Source organism: Pectinophora gossypiella, chromosome 17 (genome assembly GCF_024362695.1).
Source record: "Pectinophora gossypiella chromosome 17, ilPecGoss1.1, whole genome shotgun sequence".
Lineage (NCBI taxonomy): Eukaryota > Metazoa > Arthropoda > Insecta > Lepidoptera > Gelechiidae > Pectinophora > Pectinophora gossypiella.
The window spans coordinates 2,337,849-2,365,359 of record NC_065420.1 but is presented as its reverse complement, the minus strand read 5'-3'; the positions used below and the strand labels follow the sequence as shown (position 1 = coordinate 2,365,359).

The window sequence follows — 27,511 nt, the reverse complement described above, 5'->3', positions numbered from 1 at the left end:
AGCGCGATGAATTGAAAGCCCGACCACATGCAGCATTCAATCATACATATTTAAATAGTGTGCTCATATACCCGCTATGTGCGAAGATCTTTTCCAATAAGATTGGCTATACTTATAAGCCACATGCGAGAATATGAACGTCGGAGTTGAAGCAGTCACCGTAGCCGAAACCGGCTGGATCACATCATATTCCTTTTCTTTTTTAATTTGCTCTTTGGATCATATTCCTTACGTTACGTAAGCGCCTTTTTAAAAAAAATTACATCCTGGGGGTAAAAAGGCCACATCAAAGCAATTCATCTAAAAAATAATATTGCTAATTTCACATTTGTTTACATTGCGCTGATGTGAACAGCCTCCGTGGTCTAGTGGTTAGAGCGTTAGGCTCACGATCTGGAGGTCCGGGTTCGATTCCCGATGGGGACATTGTCGAAATCACTTTGTGAGACTGTCCTTTGTTTGGTAAGGACTTTCCAGGCTTGAATCACCTGATTGTCCGAAAAAGTAAGAAGATTCCGTGCTTCGGAGGGCACGTTAAGCCGTTGGTCCCGGCTATGAGCCGTAAAAACACCTCCACCAACCCGCATTGGAGCAGCGTGGTGGAGTATGCTCCATACCCCCTCCGGTTGATTGAGGGGAGGCCTGTGCCCAGCAGTGGGACGTATATAGGCTGTTTATGTATGTATGTTACATTGCGCACTTATTTTTGTATCATCACTAATTTAAGAGCCACGCTCTTGTCGGTGTAGCATTCTCCATTCATCAAAGAACAATTCTTTCATTTCCTTATAAGACACGACGTTCGCCTTCTCTTTAATCTGTTCCATGTAAGCCCCATCATGTACCTACTTTTGTATACACAATATTAAATGACATTATTGCTTTTTTAGATGAATTGCTTCGATGTGACCTTTTTAACCGCCCTGATGTGATTTTCTGCTACGTATGTATGTAAAAAAGTTTTCATCTCAAGCTCCTCCGTGCTTCGGAAGGCACGCTAAGCCGTTGCTCCCGGCTGCATTAGTAGTCGTTAATAACCATCAATCCGCACTGGGCCCGCGTGATGGTTTAAGGCCCGATCTCCCTATCCATCCATAGGGAAGGCCCGTGCCCCAGCAGTGGGGACGTTAATGGGCTGATGATGATGATGATGTATATATACGTGTAGAATTAATAATAAGTCAGTATATACTCTTAGAAAGTAGATTTTGTCCTTATTTTGTTAAGGAAATGAAGTTATACCTAGGTATTTGTGTGCATATTCACACAGTCGTACGGTCACGAGCATTAATATGTATACACTTTGGTACCATGTCACGTTAACTTTTTTGACAAATTGAACTGTAAGTCTCACTGAATGTCAAATATGTTAGTGCGACAGAGTCCTAAAGTGGGTAAGTACATTATATTGTTCATGAATGTACAGTCACGCACGAGTACTAATATGTATGTATACACTTTGAAACCATGTCACATTAACTTTTTGACAAATTATACCGTAAGTTACATTAAATGTCAAATATGATAGTGCGACAGGGTTCTAAAGTGGGTACATGATATTGCTCATGACTGTACATTGTGTGATTGCAGTAATAAAACAGTTTATATTGAAGATAACTCGTTTATTTCAATAACTAAGTAAAAATATTTTTACGGTAAATACTCAGGTTCATCCAGGCATTCATTTTCTACGCCTGTAAAAATAAAAAAAATACAATATGATATACCTAATTAACATTTATTTGAGATTTCTAGTCTACTAGTAATGAGCTGAACAGCCGGGTCTGCATAATAGCCATGCGCGACGCGAATTATATTGAGCGCTTCGACCAATAAACGATACGAATGCTATCTACGTAGATACCGACCCCGCCGGCGTGGTCGACGACTTCCCTCAATCAGCGCTTATCGCTATCGACCCTCTAGGGTCGATTAATTCTTTCAAATATTTTTCCTCTCAGACGCGACGCCCTGAGCCGGGGTTCGCGCCCAACTGGGCACCCTCAGGCCTGTTGTCTTAAACGTTTCACCGGGTGAGAGCCTTCAGTGCACCCCATTTGTCCGGCCAAGTAGTTAATGCCATCTGCGGCAAATCTACAATAAGTCACGTCAAAAAAAAACTATCTACGTAGATGGACGTCAAACGGCCATTGGTCGAAAGCCTCAATATAATTCGCGCCGCGCGCGGCGCGTTTACCGTGCAGAGCCTACAGGAATCTCAAATCAGGATCATTTATTCAACGTAATTATCATAGATAAACTTGTTGAAAGTCAATTTAACATTTTTGAATCGTTTATCTATCTTGTGGTACTTAGTCGAAGACGAGATTCTGTCTACAACAAACATAACGTAGCATCGCGCCTGTATCCCCAGTAGCAGTAGGCTGTAGGCAGAGGTGTTTAGTAATACACCCACTCCTAAAGCCATGTTGTTGAGGCAAGCCTATTGCCATGAACCGGACACATCCTGGGAACCACGTGATATCAATTTTCTACGGTCCATACATGAATTGAATATTATAAAGTCGAATACACCAATAGTCCGAGCCGAGATTCTTTTTTTTTTTGACATGGCTTATTGTAGATTTGCCGCAGGTGGCATTAACTACTTGGCCGGACAAATGGGGAGCGCTGAAGGCTCTCACCCGGAAAGAGCCGAGTTTCCAACCTGTGACATTACAATGTAAATTACGCGTTCTCCGAAAAAGGCTATAACGGTCTCATTACATCACAATTAAATATTTCGGATTAAATAAGAGACTTTCCAGGCTACGTTCGCCAAAAACAAAAAAATAAATAAAATAAATAAATAAATAAAAACAATGTAGATGGCGTTGTACGGTCACTATCATTAATATGTATTATAGTGATGTGCCGGATCGTTAAAAATGTATATCCGCGGATACGGATCTAAATACGGATATTTAGTGTAAAAATCCGCGGATACGGATACGGATCTTTATTTTCTTAAAAGAAAAAGATTAAGTTTTAGTTATTTCATTGTTATAAAAGTGATATTTTATCTTGCTTTCATTATAAAGATCTATCTATCTAAATGTTTGCAATATTAAGGTGCCAAATATTTGATTTTAAGAAATAAAAACAATCTGAATGGAATTTTATAGTTTTTTATTTAATAATTCTACTTAATCACCTGAAAAAGATCCGTAAAAGATCCGCGTGAAACGTAACGGACACGGATACGGATTTTTCTTTTATCTCGGATATCCGCGGATACGGATACGGATATTCGGAACATCACTAATATGTATACACTTTGGTACCATGTCACATTAACTTTTTTGACAAATTGAACTGTAAGTCTCACTGAATGTCAAATATGTTAGTGCGACAGAGTCCTAAAGTGGGTACATTATATTGCTCATGACTGTACAGCTTTAACGTGATAATTACCTATTTTCTCATTACTCGGGTATTATTCCAAAATACAATATATAGCACAAGCATATTATATAAAAATAATTGATTGTTTTTTGTTATTGTTGCTTGATATTTGGATCACATTGTGGATAGAATTATGTTGGTACCTAGTATATTGCTTCTCTTTATTTTGATCAGAATAATAATGAGTGGAAGATTTATTTATTTATTTATTTATAAAGGTACATACAACATTACAGTGTAATCCAATACGCTGTATGACGAGAAAAAAAGACAATGTAAAATGAAAAAGAAACAAAAAGAAAAATAAGAATATGAACATGAAAAACAATAAAAAAATAAAATTACAATTTCAAAATTAAAAGGTAAACTATCACACAAAAAAAAAATAAAATAAAAAAATAATGTAAAAAAAAAAAAACAGTAAATCATTAACAAATCTTCTCGCAAAAAGCCAAACACTTTCTCCATACACTCCACCATCTGTCAGCGAACACATCACAATGTGGTGTCGATTCCAACATTGCGGAGAGGAGACGCAAAGCACGCATGAGAGGTGAATTCGCGTGAGACACAGTGCGCGCATGCGGCACAGCCAACAGCTGGTGCTGGCTAAGATGTAATTGTTCCTTGGTGTAATTAAAAGGCCTCCATGAACAGCCTCCGTGGTGTAGTGGTTAGAGCGTTATTGACGCTCTTCGTACACGAGCGGGTTCGATTCCCGATGGAGACATTGTCGAAATCACTTTGAGAGACTGTCCTTTGTTTGGTAAGGACTTTTCAGGCTTGAATCACCTGATTGTCCGAAAAAGTAATTTGATTCCGCGCTTCGGAGGGCACGTTAAGCCGTTGGTCCCGGCTATTAGCCGTAAAACACCTCCACCAACCCGCAGTGGAGCAGCGTGGTGGAGTATGCTCCATACCCTCTCCGGTTGATTGAGAGGAGGCCTGTGCCCAGCAGTGGGACGTATATAGGCTATTTATGTATGTATGTATGTAATTAAAAGGGTCATTATTTATACCCAATAACAAAGATAAAAGATGCGTAATTATGTCTGTTAGCCATGAAATTAGAAGGTTAAACGAAGGCAAATGTGTTCAGCGCCATTTATATATTTTTGGGGCACTTTTGTCATAGAATATTTTTCTTTATATATAGAAGCCTTTTAGACGCCCTGAGCCGAGGTCCGCGCAACAGGCCCCCGCAGGCCTGTTGTCTTAAATTTTGTACCGGATGAGACCCCTCAGCGCTCCCCATTTGTCCGGACAAGTAGTTAATGCCATGCCATCTGCGGAAAATCTACAATAATGCAAGTCATAAATATGAGACATCGTATTTTTATCGTGAAACGTCAATATTGTTACTTTAGACGAATCTCTTCTATCGTGTTGGGTATGGGATGGGTTCAACCTCATCAACCCTGGTGGCTGGGTTACTATTGAACCGCCAATCGCCCCTGTCATGACCCATGTAACGACTACGTACAAATAAATATATACAGGGTGTTAGTGACATCGTAACGAAAACTTTGAGGGATGATTCAGGCCATGATTCTGAGTTGATATCAAGTGGAATTTTCCGTCGCAAAAGTATGGAACGGAAAATAATTTAAATAAGCTCTAAAATTTTCATGACTTCTCCGACAGGAAATTCCACTTGATATCGACTCAGAATCATGGTCTGAATCATCCCCTCCAGTATTAGTTACAGTGTCACTAACACCCATACCTACTTGTATGGCTACTGTATGTACTTGTATGGGGTGTAAGTGACATCGTAACGAATACTGACAGGGATGATTCAGCTAATTATTCTGAGTTAATATCAAGTGGAATTTTCCATCGCAAAAGTATAGAATTGAAAATAATTTTAAAAAACTAAAAAAATAACATGAATTTTGCGACGGAAAATTCCACTTGATATTAACTCAGAATCATGGTCTGAATCATCCCTCTGAGTATTCGTTACGATGTCACTAACACCCTGTATATATATATATATATATGACAAGAGCCTAAAAAAAATGGAAGCGCGAGAAAGAGAGAGAATCTTACCATCTTTCGGGTCTTGGGCCAGGGTCCAATCATACCTCCAGGCGCGGCAGGTGGACATGTGTGGCGTGATGTCCGGGAGGAACTGGTAGCCACGCTCAATGGCTTCCTTCTTCACCATCGCCACGTTCCCCAGGAACAGGGCTCCAAGGACGAGCGCGTGCTTCGATCCCAACCACGACGCCAAAATTGGAGCGCATGCTGCCCCGCCTGCGACACATCCCCAGCGATAATTACACTACCCAATCCACCCAGACTGATCTTCTATGGTGTGGGTTGTGAGGTGAATTACCAACCTCATCAACATCTCTCTCTCTCCTCTTATGGTGTCAGGGTTATTATTGAGCCCAAAAGACAGGTTACATCAAGTTCAGGAAAATGGACGCTATTACACTAGCTCGACATCGGGGTTACCATGGTCACACCCCGGACACTTCATGCAAACCTCGTTTTACACAGACACTAGACATTGACGTTATCGTACACGCGCATCTGTGTGTGGGACGTCTGACGTCATACGATTGAAGACCATAGATATATTTTTTTTGGGGAACAGCTTGATTCGTCCCAAGTACAATATGAGTAGATTGATTCTCGCCAACTCCCAGAAGAATAAAACATTTCCCAGTGTAAAAATTGCGTAGCGCCAGTGCAGATGTTTATCATAAATGGAACTGTAGAGCTGTAGGTATCATTTGGCGTCACAAGCGAATATTTATCGACCTAGTAGGATTGATTATAGGCTAGTTTCCAACTAGTCAAATCAGTTCCTTTTTACTAAACGTCAAAACACGAAATTACTATGGAATTTGTATGAAAAAGCACGCTGTGACGTCATGACGGTTCTCCATAGAGAGAAAAAAAAAGATAAAATGTCGGACTTATTATTACGGTTTTCTTGATTAAAGTTCATAAATAAATTAAATAGAAAAAAGAAAATGTTTTTCGTTAGTTTTAGATCTGTCTTTATTTAGTGATCAGAATTCCATAACCTAGTATGCGATTCAATTTTTCTGATGTCAATATTGAAGACTAATAAGGGAGTGAAATTCCAAATTGTCGGAAAAATACACATCCGAATTGTGGGAAATGAAATCGGTATGTAAACTGACGTATAAGGCCAATGATGATGATGATGTAAACTAAAATAACACTTAACTTACCAAGGAAATAATTGAGTTTATCATCCTTCCCCCTTGATAACTGGGCTGCGTTAGCCACAGCTGCGAAGGTAGCACCCATCATTCCAAGTGGTATTGTGTGAGTCATATACCTGACAAAATGTCAATAACACATGTGCTAATAAAAAAGTCTTATATGAAACATTCTAATCCCATATTCTAACATCGTGGGTTTTTTTACCCTACATTTAGACAGCTATGGGAATGTTGCCCATTTGTGGGTATTTTGCACCATAGGTATTAATATAACTATGACACATTTCAGTTTTGGAATGTGATTCAGAATTCAGATAATTCGTGACCTTACATGATTATGTATGGTTCACGACATGGTGGATTTTCTTAGGGTGGTATTAATAAACTAATCTCAGCTGAGACTGACCTCAAGATCATGCTCAAGTCTCTGTAAAAACAGATGAGGACTGTCACATTGACATGATCTTGAGGACAGTCTCAAAGCTGAGATGAGTTTATTAATACCACCTTTAATGTCCCTTGGCAATCTGGCTCTCTGGCGCCGACTGATCGACTAGTCAGCCAAACTTAAGCACGGTTTAAACCTTAAGGTTTACGCTTAAGCAGCTTTTATCCTCCTAAGCGGTTCCTCCTCCAGTGGTTGAGCGTTGAGCTCATGGTCCGGAGGACCTGGGTTCAAATCCCGGTGGGGGCATGTCACAAAAAACACTTTGTGATCCCTAGTTTGGTTAGGACATTACAGGCTGATCACCTGATTGTCCGAAAGTAAGATGATCCGTGCTTCGGAAGGCACGTTAAGCCGTTGGTCCCGGTTACTACTTACTGATGTAAATATGTAGTCGTTACACGAGTCATGTCAGGGGCCTTTGGCGGCTCAATAATAACTCTGACACCAGGGTTTATGAGGTCGGTATTCCACCTCACAACCCACACGATAAGAAGAACATCCTCCTAAGTATTTATCTGTTTGCAGGAGTAGTAGTAAAAGAGAGTGGGGTTGAACTGGCGATAGCAGTTCTCGTACAAAATGCGCGTTAGGGCCTTTCCATTCCCTTTCTTTTCCGTGGGGATGGAAAAGAACTTGTCGCGCGCGATAACCGAAGTCCACGCAGTGTCGCTGGTGGAATGCTAATTATTAATATAATTCTGTTTAATATAAGGCTGTTTAACATTATTAAACAGCCTCCGTGGTTTAGTGGTTAGAGCGTCAGGCTCACGATCTGGAGGTCCGGGTTCGATTCCCGATGGGGACATGGTCGAAATCACTATGTGAGACTGTCCTTTGTTTGGTAAGGACTTTTCAGGCTTGAATCACCTGATTGTCTGAAAAAGTAAGATGATTCTGTGCTTCGGAGGGCACGTTAAGCCGTTGGTCCCGGCTATTAGCCGTAACACACCTTCACCAACCCGCTGTGGAGCAGCGTGGTGGAGTATACTCCATATCCCCTCCGGTTGATTGAGAGGAGGCCTGTGCCCAGCAGTGGGACGTATATAGGCTATTTATGTATGTATGTAATTAAAAGGGTCATCATTTATACCCAATAACTAAGATAAAAGATGCGTAGTTATGTCTGTTAGCCATGAAATTAGAAGGGCACTTTTGTCATAGAATATTTTTCTTTATTCTATGACAGAAGCCTTTTAGACGCCCTGAGCAGCGTGGTGGAGTATGCTCCATATCCCCTCCGGTTGATTGAGAGGAGGCCTGTGTCCAGCAGTGGGACGTATATAAGCTGTTTATGTAAACAACGTACCTGGATATGATCTTGCTGATCCCTACAGCATGAGAGTACATGAGCACGTCGTAGGTGGATATGACCAGCCCCGCTAATATTCCGTAGCGACTTGCTACCATTATCTGCAGAACATAATGTAATTTTTAGTTCTAGAAGAACTATTCGATTATCTCAATTCAATACGATCAATACGATCTACTCTGAACCGGCGTGCATGTATGAAGCGATTGATGAATGTAGAGGAAGCAAGAGAAGTGTGTCAGGATCGAAGCAAATGGAATTCTATAGTCTCTGCTTACCCCAGTGGGAAATAGGCGTGAGTTTATGTATGTATGTATTCGATTATCTCTCTAAGAGAAAAAAGGTAGCATCAAAAATATAAAAAGCTCGGTGGGTTGTGGAAACCGTGATAGCCCAGTTGTTAGAACGCCCCTCACTTTGAGGTCGCAGATTCGAATCCAGCACAGACTAAACCAATAATAGTCGAGTTTGTTAATGTGTGTATATTTTAATGTTGTAAATGTATATGTGTGTCGTAGATTTTACCTAAATAAACTTTTTTATTATTATTATTTTTTTTTTTTTTTTAGTTTGTTTTCGAATTTATGTTTGGATCAAAAATATTATCACGTGCTCAGCAGTGAAGGAAAACATCGTGAGGAAACCCATATTCCCGAGAAATGCATTTTCGGAGGTATGTAACCCAGTATTGGGGTGGTTATCCCTTCGCGGGTTGGAAGGTCAGACAGGCAGTCGCTTCTGTAAAAAACCGGACCTGTCAAATCTTCAGGTTAGGTAAAGCGGACCCTGTGAAAAACGGGATAATGCTAGGGAGACGATGATGCGTTGTGGCGGCTCAATATGCCGATCTCAAATGTAAATAACATCTCTATACAATATTCTGGCAAATACAATGATTTGTATCATTGTATGCTTGTGGTTAAACCTATATAGAGCTACATGGGCCTCTAACGGCTAAACCAAACAGAAGATAAGCTACTGTAGCAAAGTACAAACTCCGCACATACTGGCCTTTCGTTCCGACCGTCAATCGTTTCAAATTACGAAATTCTCATTCCATTCCGCATTTCCTTTCATTTTACACTAACTCATTGCATTCCCGAACTTTATAAGAACAACATAAAATTATATTTGGATTTGTATTTTGTGTAATCCTGGATTTGTTTGTGACGTGTTATTAATAAACTATGGAGCTCGGTGGCGCAGCGGTAAACGCGCTCGTTAAGCAACTTTCGCAAAGGCCGGTCATAGGATGGGTGACCACAAAAAAAAAGTTTTCATCTCGAGCTCCTCCGTGCTTCGGAAGGCACGTTAAGCCGTTGGTCCCGGCAGCATTAGCAGTCGTTAATAACCATCAATCGCACTGGGCCCGCGTGATGGCTTAAGGCCCGTTCTCCCTATCCACCCTTAGGGAAAGCCCGTGCCCCAGCAGTGGGGACGTTAATGGGCTGATGATGATGATGATTAATAAACTATATATATTCCTGCTTCCTGCTTGCCTGTAATTTGTCATCGTCATCACCAATCATTCCTCTACTCTGCCAGCACGTCGGGATACCATCCTCTCCATCCATTGTGCCGCAGTACTTACTTTAGTGGGTACATCGCATCCATCCGGCGTGTCATAATAATTGGAATAACCCCTGGATTTCTTGGTACCACAGTCGCAGACCAGCTCTTTCTTTTTATCTTTAGGCATTGTACTGAATGTTTATTTACGCTATACACATTTTATTATGACTTTAGATGAACAAACAATATCACAAAATATTTGATCGAATTAAGACGCGCTTGACGTTTCCTGCATTGTTTTATGACAAAACACAATGACAATTTAAAAAGGATTTTTAATGTAATTCAGAAAGTAGGTAAGTAAGGTTATTATAAGACGCCACAGCTTGTAACTACATACTTGAAATGTTAACTTATATTGTCATATATTTAATATAGTACAAATAAAGATATAGTATAGACATGATTGATTACCTAATTATTTAGTTAATTAATAATTTATACCAGTGGCGTAGCGTGCCTTGTCGGGGCCCCGTATAAAAATTTTTTTGGAGGCCCTTATATGGAGGTAAAGATTTTTCACAAAAGAAAAAAAATATTGTGAGAAGAAATATTTATTTATCACATAATTTACCCATTTTACTAATAAAAATCGAATTTTAAATATTCACTCTCCTTGCCTTTTTTCGGCAAACTGATTTATTAAATCATTTATGGCTGATGATGATTTTAGTTTTTCTAAAGTTTCTGCCTCTATGGACAATAGTTAGATGTCTGACAGCCGTCCTTACACACTTTGGGGGCCCCGTATAATTGATACGGCAAATACGGCGGTAGCTACGCCCCTGATTTATACACACACGACACATCATTAAAATCACTTTGTGGTCCCTAGTTCGGTTAGGACATTACAGGCTGATCACCAGATTGTCCGAAAGTAAGATGATCCGTGGTTCGGAAGGCACGTTAAGCCGTTGGTCCCGGTTACTACTTACTGATGTAAGTTAGTAGTAGTTACGTGAGCCATGTCAGGGGGGCCTTTGGCGGCTCAATAGTAACCCTGACACCAGGTATAATTCACCTCACAATCCACACGATACTCGTCGAAGAAGAGAATAATTTATATAATAATAATATAGTAGTAGACGTCGTGGTTTCCCTGTCGTTAGTAGTATAGTAGTGTTTTTTGGTATTTATTAGTCGTTACATGGGCCATGTCTGGGGCCTTTGGCGGCTCAATAGTAACCCTGACACTAGGGTTGTTGAAGTTGGTACTCCACCTCACAACCCACACGATAGAAGATTATTACCTGGTATTAAAAGTGTTCCTCTAGTTATTAAATAACTTGTAATGTATACTTACATAGATTTAAAAGATGTATTGCTGTTGCAGTTTCTTATCATTTCTTCTTCTCAGCCATAACACAGCGAATGACGTAGATTCAAAAATGTTAAATCGACCTTGGACAAGTTTATTATCCATGATAATTACATTGAATAAAATCTCTTCGCATTTCAAACCCCGTACCTACAAGTACATACAGGTAGCCATACAAGTAGGTATGGGTGTTAATGATACTATAACAAATACTGAGGGGGATGATGCAAACCATGATTCTGAGTTGATATCAAGTGGAACTTCCTCTCGGAAAATTGTGTTTGTGTTTATTTTTAATTATTTTATTTTGAGTTCCATACTTTTGCAATATAAACTCAGAATCATGGGCTCAATCATCCCACAAAGTTTTCGTTACGATGTCACTAACACCCTGTATACAGGTGTCAGTAACATCTTAGTTCTATTTTTTTTTCGTTACGACACACCCCGGACACTTCATACAAACAACCTCGTTTTACACAGACACCACACATTGACATTATACTCGCTCCTTGTTCGAGAGGTTTTTAACAGTGTAGTCTACGTCTTATGCTCCAGCATCGTCACAATTTTCAAAGCTCATATCCAAAGCTAAAAAAAAAAAAGTTAGTTTCCCGCTTCCGAGCGCACCTGTCAACTAATGTCTTTACGGTTTTTGTGCACCGGCGCGTCACTTCGCCTCCGTAAATAAACTAATTGAAAACCAATATTTAATACAAAAACATGATTGATATAATGCGAAAAATCTGTTACTTACATAATCAAGTGCTTTTTTCTCTAAAAAAGCTAGAAACAGTACCAAAGAAAAAATGTGGATGACGACGAGCGTAAGTTCTTTTTGATAAAACAAAATGTGGATTAAACTGGTAAGTCTTAACATTATCCATCTACTAAAACAAGAGAAGATATAATTATGATCAATTCAATTTAATTCCTTTTATTGTCGAAAACAAATTACTTTTTTTGAGGTTATAATTTATAATCCTAACATTCGAAGAAGTAACTTAAGTTGGTACTTATTACTAATAAAAGTAACTAGTTTTATTAACATAAATAATAATATTAAAATTGTATCGTGTTATAACAGTGATTTAAAAGTTATACTTTATTCCGATGTTGATGTTGTTTAAATTCGCCTTATATAAGGCAGGCAAAGATCTGAGGACTATACAGTCTTGACTTTAGTAATTTAATATTCGAAAATCACGATCAAAATAGGCCTAAGCCTTGTCTTCAGTCCCTGATTGCCGCGTTTTTATTTTCATCTGTCAAAAAAAAAAAAATTTTTGTTTCTTTTTGTAATTCGTGTTCTTGGCTTATGTTGCGGTTGATAACTTACTATCAGCGAATGAAATGAGCAGTTTTATGATAAAACAAAGAGAACCAGTGAAATATAACCGCAGAATGGCATAGAAAAGTAAATAATTAACTCGGAAATAATTTGACAAGTTCAGATAATTAGATGACAGAAGCACTTCATGTTTACCCTGTTCATCAAGAAGTACCCATGACACAGTAGTACACGATATCACAGAGGTCATCTACACCATTGGTAGACAAGATACATAACTTATTCAAGATAACACTTAAAACATTTAGAGAATTATAATTGGTTTACTACAGGATAACCATACTTAAAATGATATTATATATATTATAACAGTACATAATCCCTTCTCACAGTCTCTGTTAAGTGGTGTTAATAATGTTATCTTCTCCGAATGATACTTACAATATAAGATGATGATAATATACCCTAACAATAAAAACAGAAAGAGTGTTAAGAGAGTACAGGCAAAAGATAGCCTTATTATAGTAAGCAATTTCTTCCAAATTACTCTAATCTTATTATAATTCAGGCTTCCAACGTATGGGTGATGATTATTGGTACCAACCTAACCAACAAGAGAACACCACTTGGAGAGTCACCTAGTTAAGCACTAGTAGTGAACTGTCTGACTAGAGAATAGACAGACTATTTGTTTCCTTTTAGAGCTATCACAATAGAGGATAGACAATGGACTTGATGTATCAACCCTATTAACATAAAAATCAACCACTAAGACTGTTGCAAAGCGCTAATATACCTATTTTACATTTCCATACCTAGAGCTATCACTTAGAGGATAGACAATGGACTTAAAGGCACAATGCACATAAGAGCTACCATTAGGAAGGTCGCCATTGATAAGCGCTAATATACCTATTTGTCATTTCCATACCTAGAGCTATCACTTAGAGGATAGACAATATACTTGAAGGTATCAATGTAATGAACATAAGAGTTACCACTAGGAAGGTCGCCACTGACAAGCGCTGACATACCTATGTCTCATTTCCATACTTAGAGCTATCACTTAGAGGATAGACAATGGACTTGATGGTATCAACCTAATTAACAAAAGATCTAGCACCAGGAAGGTCGCCATTGCCAAGCGCTAATATACCTATTTATCATTTCCATGCCTAGAGCTATCACTTAGAGGATAGACAATGGACTTGAAGGTATCAACACAATGAATGTAAGAGCTACCACTAAGAAAGTCGCCATTGACAAGCGCTAACATACCTATTTCTCATTTCCATACTTAGAGCTATCACTTAGAGGATAGACAATGGACTTGATGGTATGAACCCTATTAACATAAGAGCTACCACGATTATGGTCGGCATTGGCAAGCGCTATATACCTATTTCTCATTTCCAAACTTAGAGCTATCACTTAGAGGATAGACAATGGACTTTATGGTATGAACCCTATTAATATAAGAGCTACCACGATTATGGTCGGTATTAGCAAGCGCTATATACCTATTTCTCATTTCCATACCTAGAGCTATCACTTAGAGGATAGACAATGGACTTGATGGTATCAACTCAAATAACATAAAGCTACCACTACAAGTATCGCCTTTTGCTAAACGCTAGTAGATAGCAAGAACATAGACCAACTATTTTTATACTTTTATTTCCATGTTTGGTTTGTCACTTGAGGAATCGAAGATAAACCATTGAATTGTCGGGGCTTACCTACCCATGTTGAAACTCAAGATTAGACTAATGCTGAGAAACAATAGACTATTATGTCAAATTGATTATTATAAAATAATGAGAGTACAAATTCTGAAGAAATAACCGACAATTCAAAACCTAAAAGCCTCTGTTCTATTAATCAACCTCATCATCACAGGCCTTTACATCTTTATCAGATGATTCAACTGTGCTAGAAATCAAAGTATTAATAGTATGTAATGTCAGAGATTACTTTCAAAAGAGATAACTGTACACAAGACATGGTTAGAGAATACTGCTATTAAATTCTTTCAACCAACATCATAAAATTCAAATAGCACATAAATAATAATGAATAACATTGCCCGAAGAGTGAGTAAACGAGATAGCAACAGGATCTGTGGAACAGAGACAACAGTATCAGCAGGCAGCCCCACAGCCAACAGCATGAACAGAAAGCCCACAAGGAACAGCCGCCCCACAGCCAGCAATAAAAGCAGTGATGCAACCAGTCATGATCAGCAGTGCCATAACCAGCAGTACCAGCAGCCCTACAGCCAGCAGTAGTAGCAGAGCTACAACCAGATGTATTAGCAGTCTCATAGCCATTAGTATCAACAGTGGCCCAGGCAGCAAGGCCGTTTAAGAATAGTACCTCATGAGGAGGAAGAATTCCCTATAAAGTTATAATGGGAAAATTTGCACAAGCAAATATACCTACCTTTATGATATTTACTTTTTCAAAATTCTGGTAAAATTAATTCCGAATGTCTATCACTAAAAGTTTTAGCATTATCATTAAGACATGGGATTCAAATCCTGTCTTTGTTAATCAGGAATAACAATACTAATCTCAGTATAAATTGAGGTACCTACCTGATAATATTACTTATAACTTCAATGAAAATTTCCTTCAAGTATTACATTCGAAATTGTAAAATATTGATACCTAGTTCGGTTAGATAGAATAGTTCCCCTTTTTATTATTAACTCATAGGTGAAAAGGAAGGAAAAATAGTTCATTATTAACATATAACTTACATCACCATTAGCGTTTTCTCTAATTTATGTTGTTGTAGATTTATTATGTTGTTGCTGATCAGCCCAAAACACAGTTTACAATTAATATAAAAATTACAACAATAATGTCCCTCCACTTAATCAATCGGAACCAAACTGCAGTGGAGAAGTAACAATAATATTTTCATGATAAATATATGTTTATCCTATTTTTCCAGTAAATAATAGGACGTTACTATTACTGTCCTAAAAACAAATTCAATAATTATTACACTAAAGAGATAGCTGCGTAAACAATGTTATGTGTGTTAATGTGTTGTGTGTACGTTGTTCTATCATCTGATTGGTGGGTGAAAGGTTGCATAGAGGAATAGGAAAAAATTCCACAACAAGTTTTATTTATTATTACCACATAAAAAATTATACTAAATGTTATTACCAAGCCCATATGGTCGATATTAGGTAATACACAATAACGTGGGCTCAGGTAATCTATTTTAATAAAAACAAAATCTTAATTATTCCGAAGATAATTATCACACAAGTACATAATGTAAATGCACTTCCCCTCTTTATACTTTCAGCCTCATTTAACAATATCTTATAATAAAGAGGAAAGTTTAGTTCAGTGGTTCTGAATATTTTAATGAAAAAGGTCATTTGAATAAATGTATCGAAATTCTTACTTGCACTTATATTTGTATTTTCTCTAATCAATTTGACATGTTGTCTTAGGATTCATTTAACTACTCAATGTCGACAACAATTGCCAACTTAGCACAGGATGTTACAATCAATCTTGTGTCTGGGTGCCCTCGTCATTACCCGTTCTTCTTTATGTATTTCTTCTTCTTTTATGTATGTAAACAAATAATGTGTAACTTTGATAATTATTGTAGCCCTTGGTGTGCCAATGAAAAATGAGTGTTATACTATATGATGAAGTCTCACAGTCCTTTCGACTATAACTATCGTTGTTGTTCAAGAGCTTCGGAAATGTGCTCTATGGTGAGGTCCCTGTGAGGCTCTTATAGCCAATCTTGATGTTGAGCTCCATCAGAAATTTATTCTTGTGTAGTTATTTTGTTGTGAAATTGATAGTAATGTGAAATAGGTATTTAATGTACTTGCTCAACTTCAACTTTATTATTTAGAACTATGTATCTATTCTAGTACAGTATAGTATAACCATATATAACATACATAATATCGATTCCATTCTTGAGAACTGGTGAAACTTGTTTAGCGAACAGTTATTATTCTTATTGTTTTTTTACATGATAATATCAAAACGTTTGGTGGAACGCCGCGCTGAGTTTATCAGGAGACGGCTGTGCCTCTGACTGCCTTTATTGGGATTAAAGTCATGGGCAGCTTAATTAGCTTTTGTGATAACAATGTATGTACTTTATTCATTAATGAATAATCATATTATTGGTACTCGTTTCAATTTAAATGTTTCATTCCCAACTAAACTTTGAACATCTACACTGTTAAAAACCTCTCGAACAAGGAGCGAGTATAATTATGAGATTAAACGAACTTACCTGTAAGTGAAGTTCTATCTCAATTATACGAAGCTCCTTGTTCGAGAGGACTCCCTCCCTTCAATTTTAATATCCCGCCCTAAAGCTTCCACAGGTGATGGAGTTGTCCATGAAACATGCTTTAAACATAATGACATTAGTTGACAGGTGCGCTCGGAAGCGGGAAACTAACTTTTTTTTTTTTAGCTTTGGATATGAGCTTTGAAAATTGTGACGATGCTGGAGCATAAGACGTAGACTACACTGTTAAAAACCTCTCGAACAAGGAGCTTCGTATAATTGAGATAGAACTTCACTTACAGGTAAGTTCGTTTAATCTCATAATTATCGTACACGCGCATCTGTGTGTGTGACGTCTGACGGTGAGGTAAACCTAGCTCAGACGCTGGTGGGGGGCGGAGAGTTACCGTTCTATACCTAGTATTATTCCTTATTCTATGGTTACGATGTCACTTAGACCCTGTATACCAATGTGTTATAAAATCGACCTTACCTGTTCTGTAATGTTACCCTTGTTTTCGTTTCCATAATTTCAGGTCTGAAGACACTAAGACCTCTATCAGAGCTATTTGACATGGTTCGACCGCCTCCAGGGAGAGGGTCCACGGTAGAAGTGCACTCGACACCGTTTGGTTGCGAGGTAAGACCACAAAATCAGGTTTAAGAAAATTTTATTCTCATAAGAATTATTACAATTCACTTACATGAGAAACTTAAAAATATTTTAATATAATATGTGTTTGAGACAAGCGTACGAATTACAATATTTCTATTTTCTACTATAAAAATAAACGAGGTAGGTAGTTGACGAATAAGTTGCATGAGGTGTTATTGTGCGAAGCGCTATAGGCACTACTCATTCAACGAGCAAAGCACACGGATCTAGTGCAAACTGGAAGTGCCGAGCGTAGTTGCATCGTAGATGGAATAGATAGATTATTTAATTAATTATAAGTATGGTTAGTTAGTTTATATGTATATATGTGTGTGTATATAATTTACAAATACATAATAGTATTACGTGTTAGACCTAACCTACTTTCTTGTGTTATTTTTTGCTTAAAAAATCCATTTATAACATAACATAAGCTCACGACGGCCTCTGTGGTCCAGTGGTTTGAGCGTTGGGCTCACGATCCGGAGGTCCCAAGTTCAAATCCCGGCGGGGACAAATCACAAAAATCATTTCGTGATCCCTGGTTCGGGTAGACATTACAGGCTGATCACCTGATTGTCTAAAAGTATAATGATCCGTGCTTCGGACGTCACGTTAAATCGTTGGTCCCGGTTACTACTTACTGATGTAAGTTAGTAGTCGTTACATGAGCCATGTCAGGGGCCTTTGGCGGCTTTATAACCCTGACACCACGACAGAAGAAGAAGCTCACGACTATATCCCGATTGGGGTAGTCTGGGTATATCCCTCGCAAGATGATCTAAGGGTGGTATTAATAAACTAATCTTAGCTGAGACTGCCCTCAAGATCATGCTCAAGTCCCTGTTTTTATATAAGAACTACCACCCTACCACCCTAGGGTGATATTAATAAACTAATCTCAGCTTCGAGACTGCCCTCAAGATCATGTCAATCTGACAGTTCTCATATAAAAACAGAGACTTGAGCATGATCTTGAGGGCAGTCACAGCTGAGATTCGTTTATTAATACCACCCTTTATCACGGTCGCCAAAAATGTGGCAGATGAAAAGGCGTTTGTGCAAAGTAAAAACAATATTTCATTCGGAGGGAGAAAATTTATGTATGACACTCAAAAAACAGCAGTTGTTGATCTTAAGTACCCACACCTCACCGAGGCATTAGGCGGCTCAATAATAACCCTGACACTAGGGTTGATGAGGTTGGTATTCCACCTCACAACCCACACGATAGAAGAAGAGACCGGGCTATCGCTTAGACCAACGTGATAGATGGTGAGACTTATCGCCATCTAGAATGGTCGAGCCAACTGTGTTAGTGAACATAACATAAGCTTATGATTACATCCCAATTGGGGTAGTCAGAGGACATCCATCGCAAGATGAACTAAGTACCCCCACCTCACCGAGCTTTCTGTTAGACCACCGAGGTTAGTGGTGAGCCGTATGTCCGTCTATAATGGTCGTGCCAACTGTGTTAGTTTAAACTGTTTAACGGTAAGTGCTTATTTCATATTTCAGGTATTTCTTAACGCAGTGACGAGAGGGACGGTGTGCGGAGTGGTTGGTAAAAGACCATCCTTGCTGCTTACAGACGCGGCTACTGCACTCGGCTCTGAAGGAGGACCCGTCTTCACTGAGGGACCTACGTAAGTTCAGTTCAGATCAAAAATAAGTTTAATTTTTACTTCAATATTTAATATTCTTTATTTGCATATATAGACCCTTTCGGGCACATCATCATCATCAGCCCATTAACGTCCCCGCTGCTGGGGCACGGGCCTTCCCTATCGATGGATAGGGAGATCGGGCCTTAAACCACCACGCGGGCCCAGTGCGAATTGGTGGTTATTAACGACTGCTAATGCAGCCGGGACCAACGGCTTAACGTGCCTTCCGAAGCACGGAGGAGCTCGAGATGAAAACTTTTTTGTCTGTGGTCACCCATACTATTTCAAATTTCTATTTTCGGGCACAACAAAATAGAAGTTTAAAAAAGAGAAGGAACCTTTTCAAATAGTACCTAACATCAATATCATTTAGGTATTCACTACCCTTGGCCTTTTTTTTGTTCCTTGGCTTCTTTTTTGGTGTTGTTGTTTCTTCTGTTGGTGTTTTGCTGTAGTAACATTTATTACTTACTGCTCCATCGCCCGCTATTGCATGGTACTTAAACATAGCTGGCTAGTTGTAGGTGTATAATTATAATATACCATACACACAGGGTGTTAGTAACACCGTAACGAGTACTGAGGGGAAGATACCATGATTCTGAGTTAATATCAAGTGGAATTGTAAATATTCGTTACTGTGTCACTAACACCCTGTATCTATGGTATATATTAGGTATAAACCCACTCCTCGCCAGCTATGATTAAGTACCATTATAATAGCGGGCAGGGTGTTAGTGACATCGAAACAAAAACTTTAATAGGTGATTCAGACCATGATTCTGAGTTGATATCAAGCGAAGTCTGGAAAAGTATGGAACTGAAAATAATTCAAAAAATATACAAAAAAAATCATGAAATTCCGAAAGGAAATTCGATGGTGTTAGCGTGTCATGGTGGCGCGTGGAGTGGGTGGAGCTGACTCTAACAGCGCCGCGCGTGTCCATACCAGCTGCTAAGGGTCATACACTTCAGCGGGGTAGCACCGTAAGCACGCGACTTTTTCTCGCTGCGACAAAGATCGTCTGTCTCTTTCTGTGCAGTACTGTGAGAGAGTGACGGGTGACGTATGTCGAGGCGAGAAAGAGTCGCGCGCTTACGGTGCTAAGCCCGCTGAGGTAATGGTGCTAATTCCTGTAAATACCAGCTAATTTTATTTTAGGTTATATCTGTCATTTTCTTATCCGCCGAAAAGGAAAGGGACGGGTAATCGACAAGCATAAAATTTATGGAACACACGTCAATTTTAAGCACAAATCTAAAACAACCGTCTAAAAATTCGCCCGGGTTATTCATTTATTTACTCATTCTTCCTAAAATTAAGAGCTGTCAATCATCCGTCCCTTTCCTTTTCGGCGGATAAGAAAATGACAGGTATAACTTAAAGTAAAATTAAGAGATGTCTGCAGGAATCGGGGCCAATGTGTCGAATGTTGTCTGTAGTGGGTCGCTGTGGGGCGCGGTGGTGTGCAGCGTGTCATGGTGGCGCGGGGAGTGGGTGGGGCTGACTCTAACGGCGCCCCTGGTGTCCGTGCTGGCTGCTAAGCTGAGGGTCACGCCGCCAGCTATCAATAGGCCGATGCCGACCAGTCCGCATAAGGAGATATTGGGTGTGTATAGATCCAATCAATCAACAACTGTGATATACGGCTTCTGTGGTCCAGTAGTTCAGCGTTGGGCTCACGACCCGGAGGTCCCGGATTCGAATCCCGGTGGTGACATATCAGAAAAATAACTTTGAGAGCTGTAATTTGCTTAGCCTGTAATGCTACAGGCTGATCACCCGAGTGTCCGTGTGTCGGACGAGACGTTCAGCTGTTAGTCCCGGCTATAACTTACTGATGTTGTAAGTAAGTAGTCGTTACATGAATCATATCACGGGCCTTTGGCGGCTCAATAACCCTGACGCCAGGGTTGATGAGGTTGGTAGTCAACCTCACAACACACACGATTGGAGAAGAATAACTTTTAAATCATTCCATTGGTTTGTGCTGTATAGATGAGTTTTGAAGTCGTTTGACTCATCAACCAGGGTTAGGGTTAATGCTGATATATGGTTCATGTAACGACTACACGACTATATAAAACAATTAGGGATTTTTTCGGAGTGACTGGCCGGAGGGCGCACAGAACCGCGAAAAATGGAATGGCCTAATGGGGTGACAAAACGTGAGGACACAGTGAGTGCGGTTTGTCCTAGTGAGTTTGGTGCGAGTTCAGATGGTTCCGAACATTCCGATATCAAATACATAAACAAGCGGCAAAGAAAGAGGGTAGACAGATATGTCTGCCCGTAGAAAATTATGGATCTACCTACACCACTCCAATCTCATCAGTCATCCCGTGATCATGGCACTTGCAATAGTGTCGAAATATCGGGAGTCTCATATCCCTGCTTTAAACGCGGTAAGAACCCGTTATTATGTGTTTTAATTAGGATAGATTAGTTTAGGTTTTCTTTAGTCTGTGGCATCCAACATAATAATATTATTCCTTGCTTACTTTCTTAACTATTCCAGATCGTATAGACAAAACAACAGTATTGGTGCGATGCGGCGCGGCGTGGGGCGCTGGGTTGTACTTGGGTGGTGGATACGTAGTGACCTGCGCTCATGTCGTCAAAAATGTAAGTTAGGTATACCTTTTTTTAACTGCCTTCAGCTCATAATCCGGAGGTCCCGGGTTCGAATCCCGATGGGAACAAGTCACTTTGTGATCCCTAGTTTGGTTAGGACATTGCAGGCTGATCACCTGATTGTCCGAAAGAGTTAGATGACCCGTGATTCGGAAGGCACGTTAAGCCGTTGGTTCTGGTTACTACTTACTGATGTAAGTACGTAGTCGTTACTTTACGTTACGTCAGGGGCCTTTGACGGCTCATTAGTTACCCTAACACCAGAGTTGTTGAGGTTGGTTATCCACCTCGAAAAAATAAGATGATTCCGTGCTTCGGAGGGCACGTTAAGCCGTTGTTTCGGCTATTAGCCGTAAAACACTTCCACCAACCCGCAGTGAAGTTTGCTGGAGTATGCTCCATACCCCGTTCGGTTGGTTAAGGGGAGATCTGTGCCCAGAAGTGGGAATTCCATTATATCTATTCATAATTACAATTCCATACTTTCAGTACGGTACCTACAAAATCTCGCTGTACTGCCAAGGAGTGAAAGAGACGGCGATAGTTCGCTACAAGACAGCCGATGACAAAGCGTATGACCTAGCTCTACTTTACACCAACCCGCAATATTGGAACCAATTGATACCCGCTGAGTTTGCCGATGAGCCCGCTGAAAAAGGTATTGGAAACACCACTTTATCTAGATAAAATGGGGCGCTTAATATAGATTTATTTATCTATCTAATAATTATAACTATATAAGGCGATTAAATTCTCACACTGCCCCGCATGATGCAACGTAGCGCGTGGATGCGTGTTCTTCCGTTGCTTGTAAGTATCTCCGTTTGTATAGAAAACACGCACGATCTAACACACAGAAAATGCATCCACGCGCGTTCATGCGGATCACGCGCATACAAGCGGAGAAACATGCACCCCCGCGCGTAGGTGCGGGGCGAGACGCAAGGTGTGGCACACCGAGTCTTTGAATGAAATGAGAGCCGCCGTGCGTTAATCTACGCCCCTACGCGCGTGAGTGCGTAAAAAACCTGCACGATGACGCATATCTGCACTGCAACTGCCAACTGATATTGCCAACATAACAAAGAATGTGGTATTAAATAAGCCAACTGCTTCCCCAGGAGAATCAGTGCTGGCAGCTGGCTACCCGTACTTCAACGAGACCAACCTTGAGGACTTGAAGCCCACAGTCACCTCGGGACACATCAATAACGCGTCGCCATCTATGATACAGACCTCTTGCTGCGTACAGTCCGGGTTCAGGTAGGTATTGTGCTGGTACTGTCAGGTACACGTCAGCCTTTTTTTTTTGTAACGAAGGGAACATCCTCATGTATACCTCGTCGCCCGGGGAGCAACGAGGTTATGTCGGTCTCTTACCGACTAAAACCCCTCCGATGGCACTCCGCTGTACATGTCAGGGAGAATACTGAGCGGGATGATTCAGCTCATTATTCTGAGTTAATATCCAGTGGAATTTTCCATCGCAAAAGTATAAAATTGAAAATAATTAAAAAAACAGCATGAATTTTGCGACGGAAAAATCCACTTGATATTAACTTAGAATCATGGTCTGAATCATCCCCCTCAGTATTCGTTACGATGTCACTAACAGCCTGTATAAACTCTCTCTTCAGTGGCGGTCCAATATTCCGGCTGACGAAGACCAACTCAGTGGAGGTGCTGGGCATTATCGTGAGCAACGCCAAGACAGAGACCGGCGCCTGCTACCCGTACATCAACATGGCCGTGCCCACGCGCGCCTTCATACATCTCCTGCACAACTTCATGCAGGACAAAGGTAGGCAATTATAACCAGTGGTCGCGATAGCTAGTGCCATTTGGGGTCAATAACCCTGAATGTTGTGGTTAATATGGATATGACCACGAGATTTTTGAGATTGGCCCCGATTCCTGCAGACACCACCTAATTTTATTTTAAGTTATACCCGTTATTTTCTTATCCGCCGAAAAGAAAATGGACGCATGATTGACAACTGTTAATTTTAAAATGAATCAATGACCCAGGCGATTAAAATAGGCATTTCGCTGGTATGCAACCCGTTTGGCGTGTGCTGTCAGCTGAATTCTGTCGGGTTATTGGCCAATATAAAAGTTTGGGGGTTTTTAAAAATCCTGCCTGTCAATTAATTACCCGTCCCTTTCCTTTTCGGCGGATAAGAAGATTACAAGTATAACTTAAAATAAAATTTGGTGTTTCCAGTTACATTATAATATTGTCTTCTTCTTGTATTAAATAAAAGTAAACTGTTTGAGATATCTTAAGTACAGTTTAATATTATAAATGTATAAATTTGTCGATCCAGACGAACAGTTCAGAAAAATACACAAATAAATAACCTACAAATTACTAAAATAATTCAGAAAATAAAAATACTTATTAACAAAAATACGAATATTGTGTCGCGAGATTCACGACTTGAGAGGTTATCCATGTTAAGACAAATCTCCAATTGTTAAGGTGTGGAGCGGAGAGTTCTATAAATTAATATTAAGTATATAAATTCTATGCTATATTTTTGTATTATATAAATTATTCTATAAATTCTGTGCTAATGACACGCCGTCTTCCGCAGATGCTGGTAAGCTGAGAATCATAGAAAATGACAAAGAAATAGTCCAGTCACAGTGGCGATTGATGCCATACCGATCAAAAATATGAAGAAGTATTCTACCTAACCCACTAGGGACTCAGTGTGATGATGAGTGAAAGTGTAATAAAGGTTATACAGGGAAACTAATTCTATAAATGGTTGAAAATTGTGATAGTTAAAATGACAATGGCTCCGATTCCTACAGACACCTGATTTTATTTTAAGTTATACCTGTCATTTTCTTATCCACCGAAGGGACGATGACAGCTGCTAATTTTAAAATGAATGTGTGAATGAATGAATAACCCGGGCGAATCGAATAAGTATTTCACTGGTATGCAAACCGTTTGAAGTCTGCTGTCAAGTAAATTCTGTCGGGTTATTGACTAATGTAATTTTTTTTTAATTGACGAGTGTTCCATATATTTTATACCTGTCGATTACCCGTCCCTTTCCTTTTCGGCGGATAAGAAAATGACAGGTATAACTTAAAAGAAACGTAGATGGTATGTACTGAAATAACAGCACCAATGTTTTTGTACATAAATTATTGTGTTAGTTTCTATATTTAATTAGAGGTACATATTATATATTGTGATATATAAAGGGAAAACTGACTTTCATTAAGCATTAGTTTATAGCAGTCTTCAGGTTACGTATACGCATAGCAAGTTCCATACTAATATTATAAATGCGTAGTGTATGTGTGTGTCTGTCTATTTGTTTGTCCATCTTTCATCGCAAAACGGAGCGACGAATTGACGTCGAACAAAAAAATCAGGCATAATTATTTTTTTTAATCTGCTCCCTACCAGGGAGGCTAGTTTTCAAGGAAGCTAACAGAAATTAGAACATTAGGATAGAGGAACCGTGTTACCCCGTATTTATAGAAAATTATATATTTTACGACATAATTTATGTATCAAAACTATAGCCAGTCTATTTTAGATTCCTGGCTTTGCAGAAATCATCTGAAGCAAACTTGGCACAGCTTCAAGAAATAAATTTATAAAATCCATTTCCATGAGTTTCAACAATATCCTTTTCGCAAAATAGAGCTTTTTTTTTCTTCTTTGGCGTCATGCGACTTGCATATTTGCCATTTGAATGTAGAGGATAAAAACTTAGGAAACGTTTATGGAGAAAGCTTTTGTCTTAACCGCGGAAAAACTCTTCTATGGCTATTGTGACCATAGATGACCATGTTGATCATTTCATGACATGACAGAACTGTGTCGTCGTAGCAGGAAAAGAGAACCCATACCGACCATGCCGGCGTGGTCGACGACTTACATTCAGCGCTTATCGCTATCGACCCACTAGGGTGGATTATTATCAACTCAGACAAGTCGACGCCCTGTCCCCAGGTTTGAGCCCAACTGGGCACCCTCAGGCCTGTTATCTTATTTTTTACTGGACAAGAGCACTCAGGGTTCGTCATTTATCCGGCCAAGTATTTAATTTAATGCCGTTTGCGGAAAATCCACAATTACACAAAAAAAATACCAAAGAGAGGTGTACCAGAATCTGAAGGCAGATGGGGAAATACGATTTCTATAGTAAGCAACACTCGGGTAGTTGGATGAAAACGTCTTGATAGTTTTTAATTTTTACCTATTGACGGCCAATATGGACGTAATATAATGTATACAACGGTTTTGTGCTTCACTGTATGTATATCACTATTATATTATTTTGCTTATTTGGGTATTAGAATGTTGTTCATTGGTGTGAACAAAACAGTCGGCTTGTATACGTTCACACCAAATGCGTACGCTGAGCGGCCGACTATTTTTCATATAAAAGAGCTGAGTGGCTTGACTGAACTGAATTGAAAACAATCCGCCGGCCGATTTGAATCCAATACGCTGGCGTTCAGCCGCGTAGCCAATCAGCGTCCGCGGCGGTAGTGACGCACTTTATTAGTCGGCCGCCGACTATCAGCGTCTACGCATAGCGTCATGGCGTATTGTCGGTTTGGTGTGAACGAAAAAGCGAATATGTATGGAATTACAATACACTGCGTAACGCTCGCTCACTGTCGGCGGCTGACAGTCAGTTTGGTGTGAACACTGCCTATGAGCAAAGGTTTTGTGTCTGAAACGAAGTGATATTTTTAAATTCTCTTTGGCAATGACGAATGCCAAAATATGGACGTAGTATTACTCTTTGGCCAAAATCAAGTAAACATTTTAACGAGTATCATCATCATCTCCATAACATTATCCCGTTTTTCACAGGGTCCGCTTACCTAACCTGAAAATTTGACAGGTCCGGTTTTTTAAAGAATTCTTTTTTACGAGTATATTACATAAAATATTGTGTTTGATCAAAATCTACTAAAACCTGAACACGCGTTCACCCGGACTTACAAGGTAAGGTATTCCAATAATTTAATTAGTGATGCATTTCAGCCACTGTCCGCTTTTACTGCTTACATACATGTAATATAAGGTAAATAGGTACTATTTACATAACATCACCCCTCTATTTGCTATTGGGGTAGATGGCAAAACCCATGGAATTCATACTTTCATCAAAACTATCCATATAAAACATAAACAGCCTATATACGTTCCACTGCTGGGCACAGGCCTCTCCTCAATCAACCGGAGAGGGTATGGAGCATACTCCATCACGCTGCTCCACTGCGGATTGGTGGAGGTATTTGGGCTAGTAGCGCAGGACCAACGGCTTAGCGTTCCTTCCGAAGCACGGAATTATCTTACTTTTTCGGACAATCAGGTGATTCAATCCTGCAATGTCCTTACCAAACAAAGGACAGTGTCACAAAGTGATTTCGACAATGTGCCCATCGGGAATCGAACCCGGACCTCCAGATCGTGAGCCCAACGCTCGAACCACTAGACCACCGAGGCAGCGGGCATGTCTTGATCCATATATTATCCTATAATTGTTAACGGTATGTTAGCCTAGATCTACCTCTTCTGACTGTGCCACGAATATTATTGTCGAAGTTTTAAGGTACACGGTTATCTAGTGAATGCCTATTCACTTTAGTTTTAAGGAAGAGTAAATAGTCAGGGAGAAAGCAGCGGGGAGGTAATAGGTTATCGGTCCAACAGTGCAAATATCGGC

The 27,511-nt window shown here is 39.6% G+C and overlaps 2 protein-coding genes across 4 annotated transcripts in view; both read left to right on the top strand.

Annotated features, from left to right (window-relative positions):
- LOC126374327 (NF-kappa-B essential modulator) overlaps window positions 1–531 on the top strand; it is a 149,304-nt gene extending 148,773 nt beyond the window's left edge. The window contains exon 16 of the transcript XR_007567428.1: window positions 400–531. The gene's annotated coding sequence lies outside the window, so the exon portion shown is untranslated. The remainder of the gene's footprint in view (window positions 1–399) is intronic.
- The window catches only part of LOC126374356 (peroxisomal leader peptide-processing protease), a 133,744-nt gene extending 108,719 nt beyond the window's left edge, over window positions 1–25,025 (top strand). For all 3 annotated transcript variants that reach the window (XM_050020963.1, XM_050020964.1, XM_050020962.1), the window contains exons 5-12: window positions 17,374–17,477; window positions 19,014–19,141; window positions 20,606–20,772; window positions 21,682–21,788; window positions 22,287–22,455; window positions 22,919–23,060; window positions 23,435–23,598; window positions 24,395–25,025. In XM_050020963.1, the coding sequence (XP_049876920.1) occupies window positions 17,374–17,477; window positions 19,014–19,141; window positions 20,606–20,772; window positions 21,682–21,788; window positions 22,287–22,455; window positions 22,919–23,060; window positions 23,435–23,598; window positions 24,395–24,480 (1,067 nt within the window). In that variant the 3' untranslated portion in view covers window positions 24,481–25,025. The remainder of the gene's footprint in view (window positions 1–17,373; window positions 17,478–19,013; window positions 19,142–20,605; window positions 20,773–21,681; window positions 21,789–22,286; window positions 22,456–22,918; window positions 23,061–23,434; window positions 23,599–24,394) is intronic.
- Window positions 25,026–27,511: the final 2,486 nt, after the last annotated feature.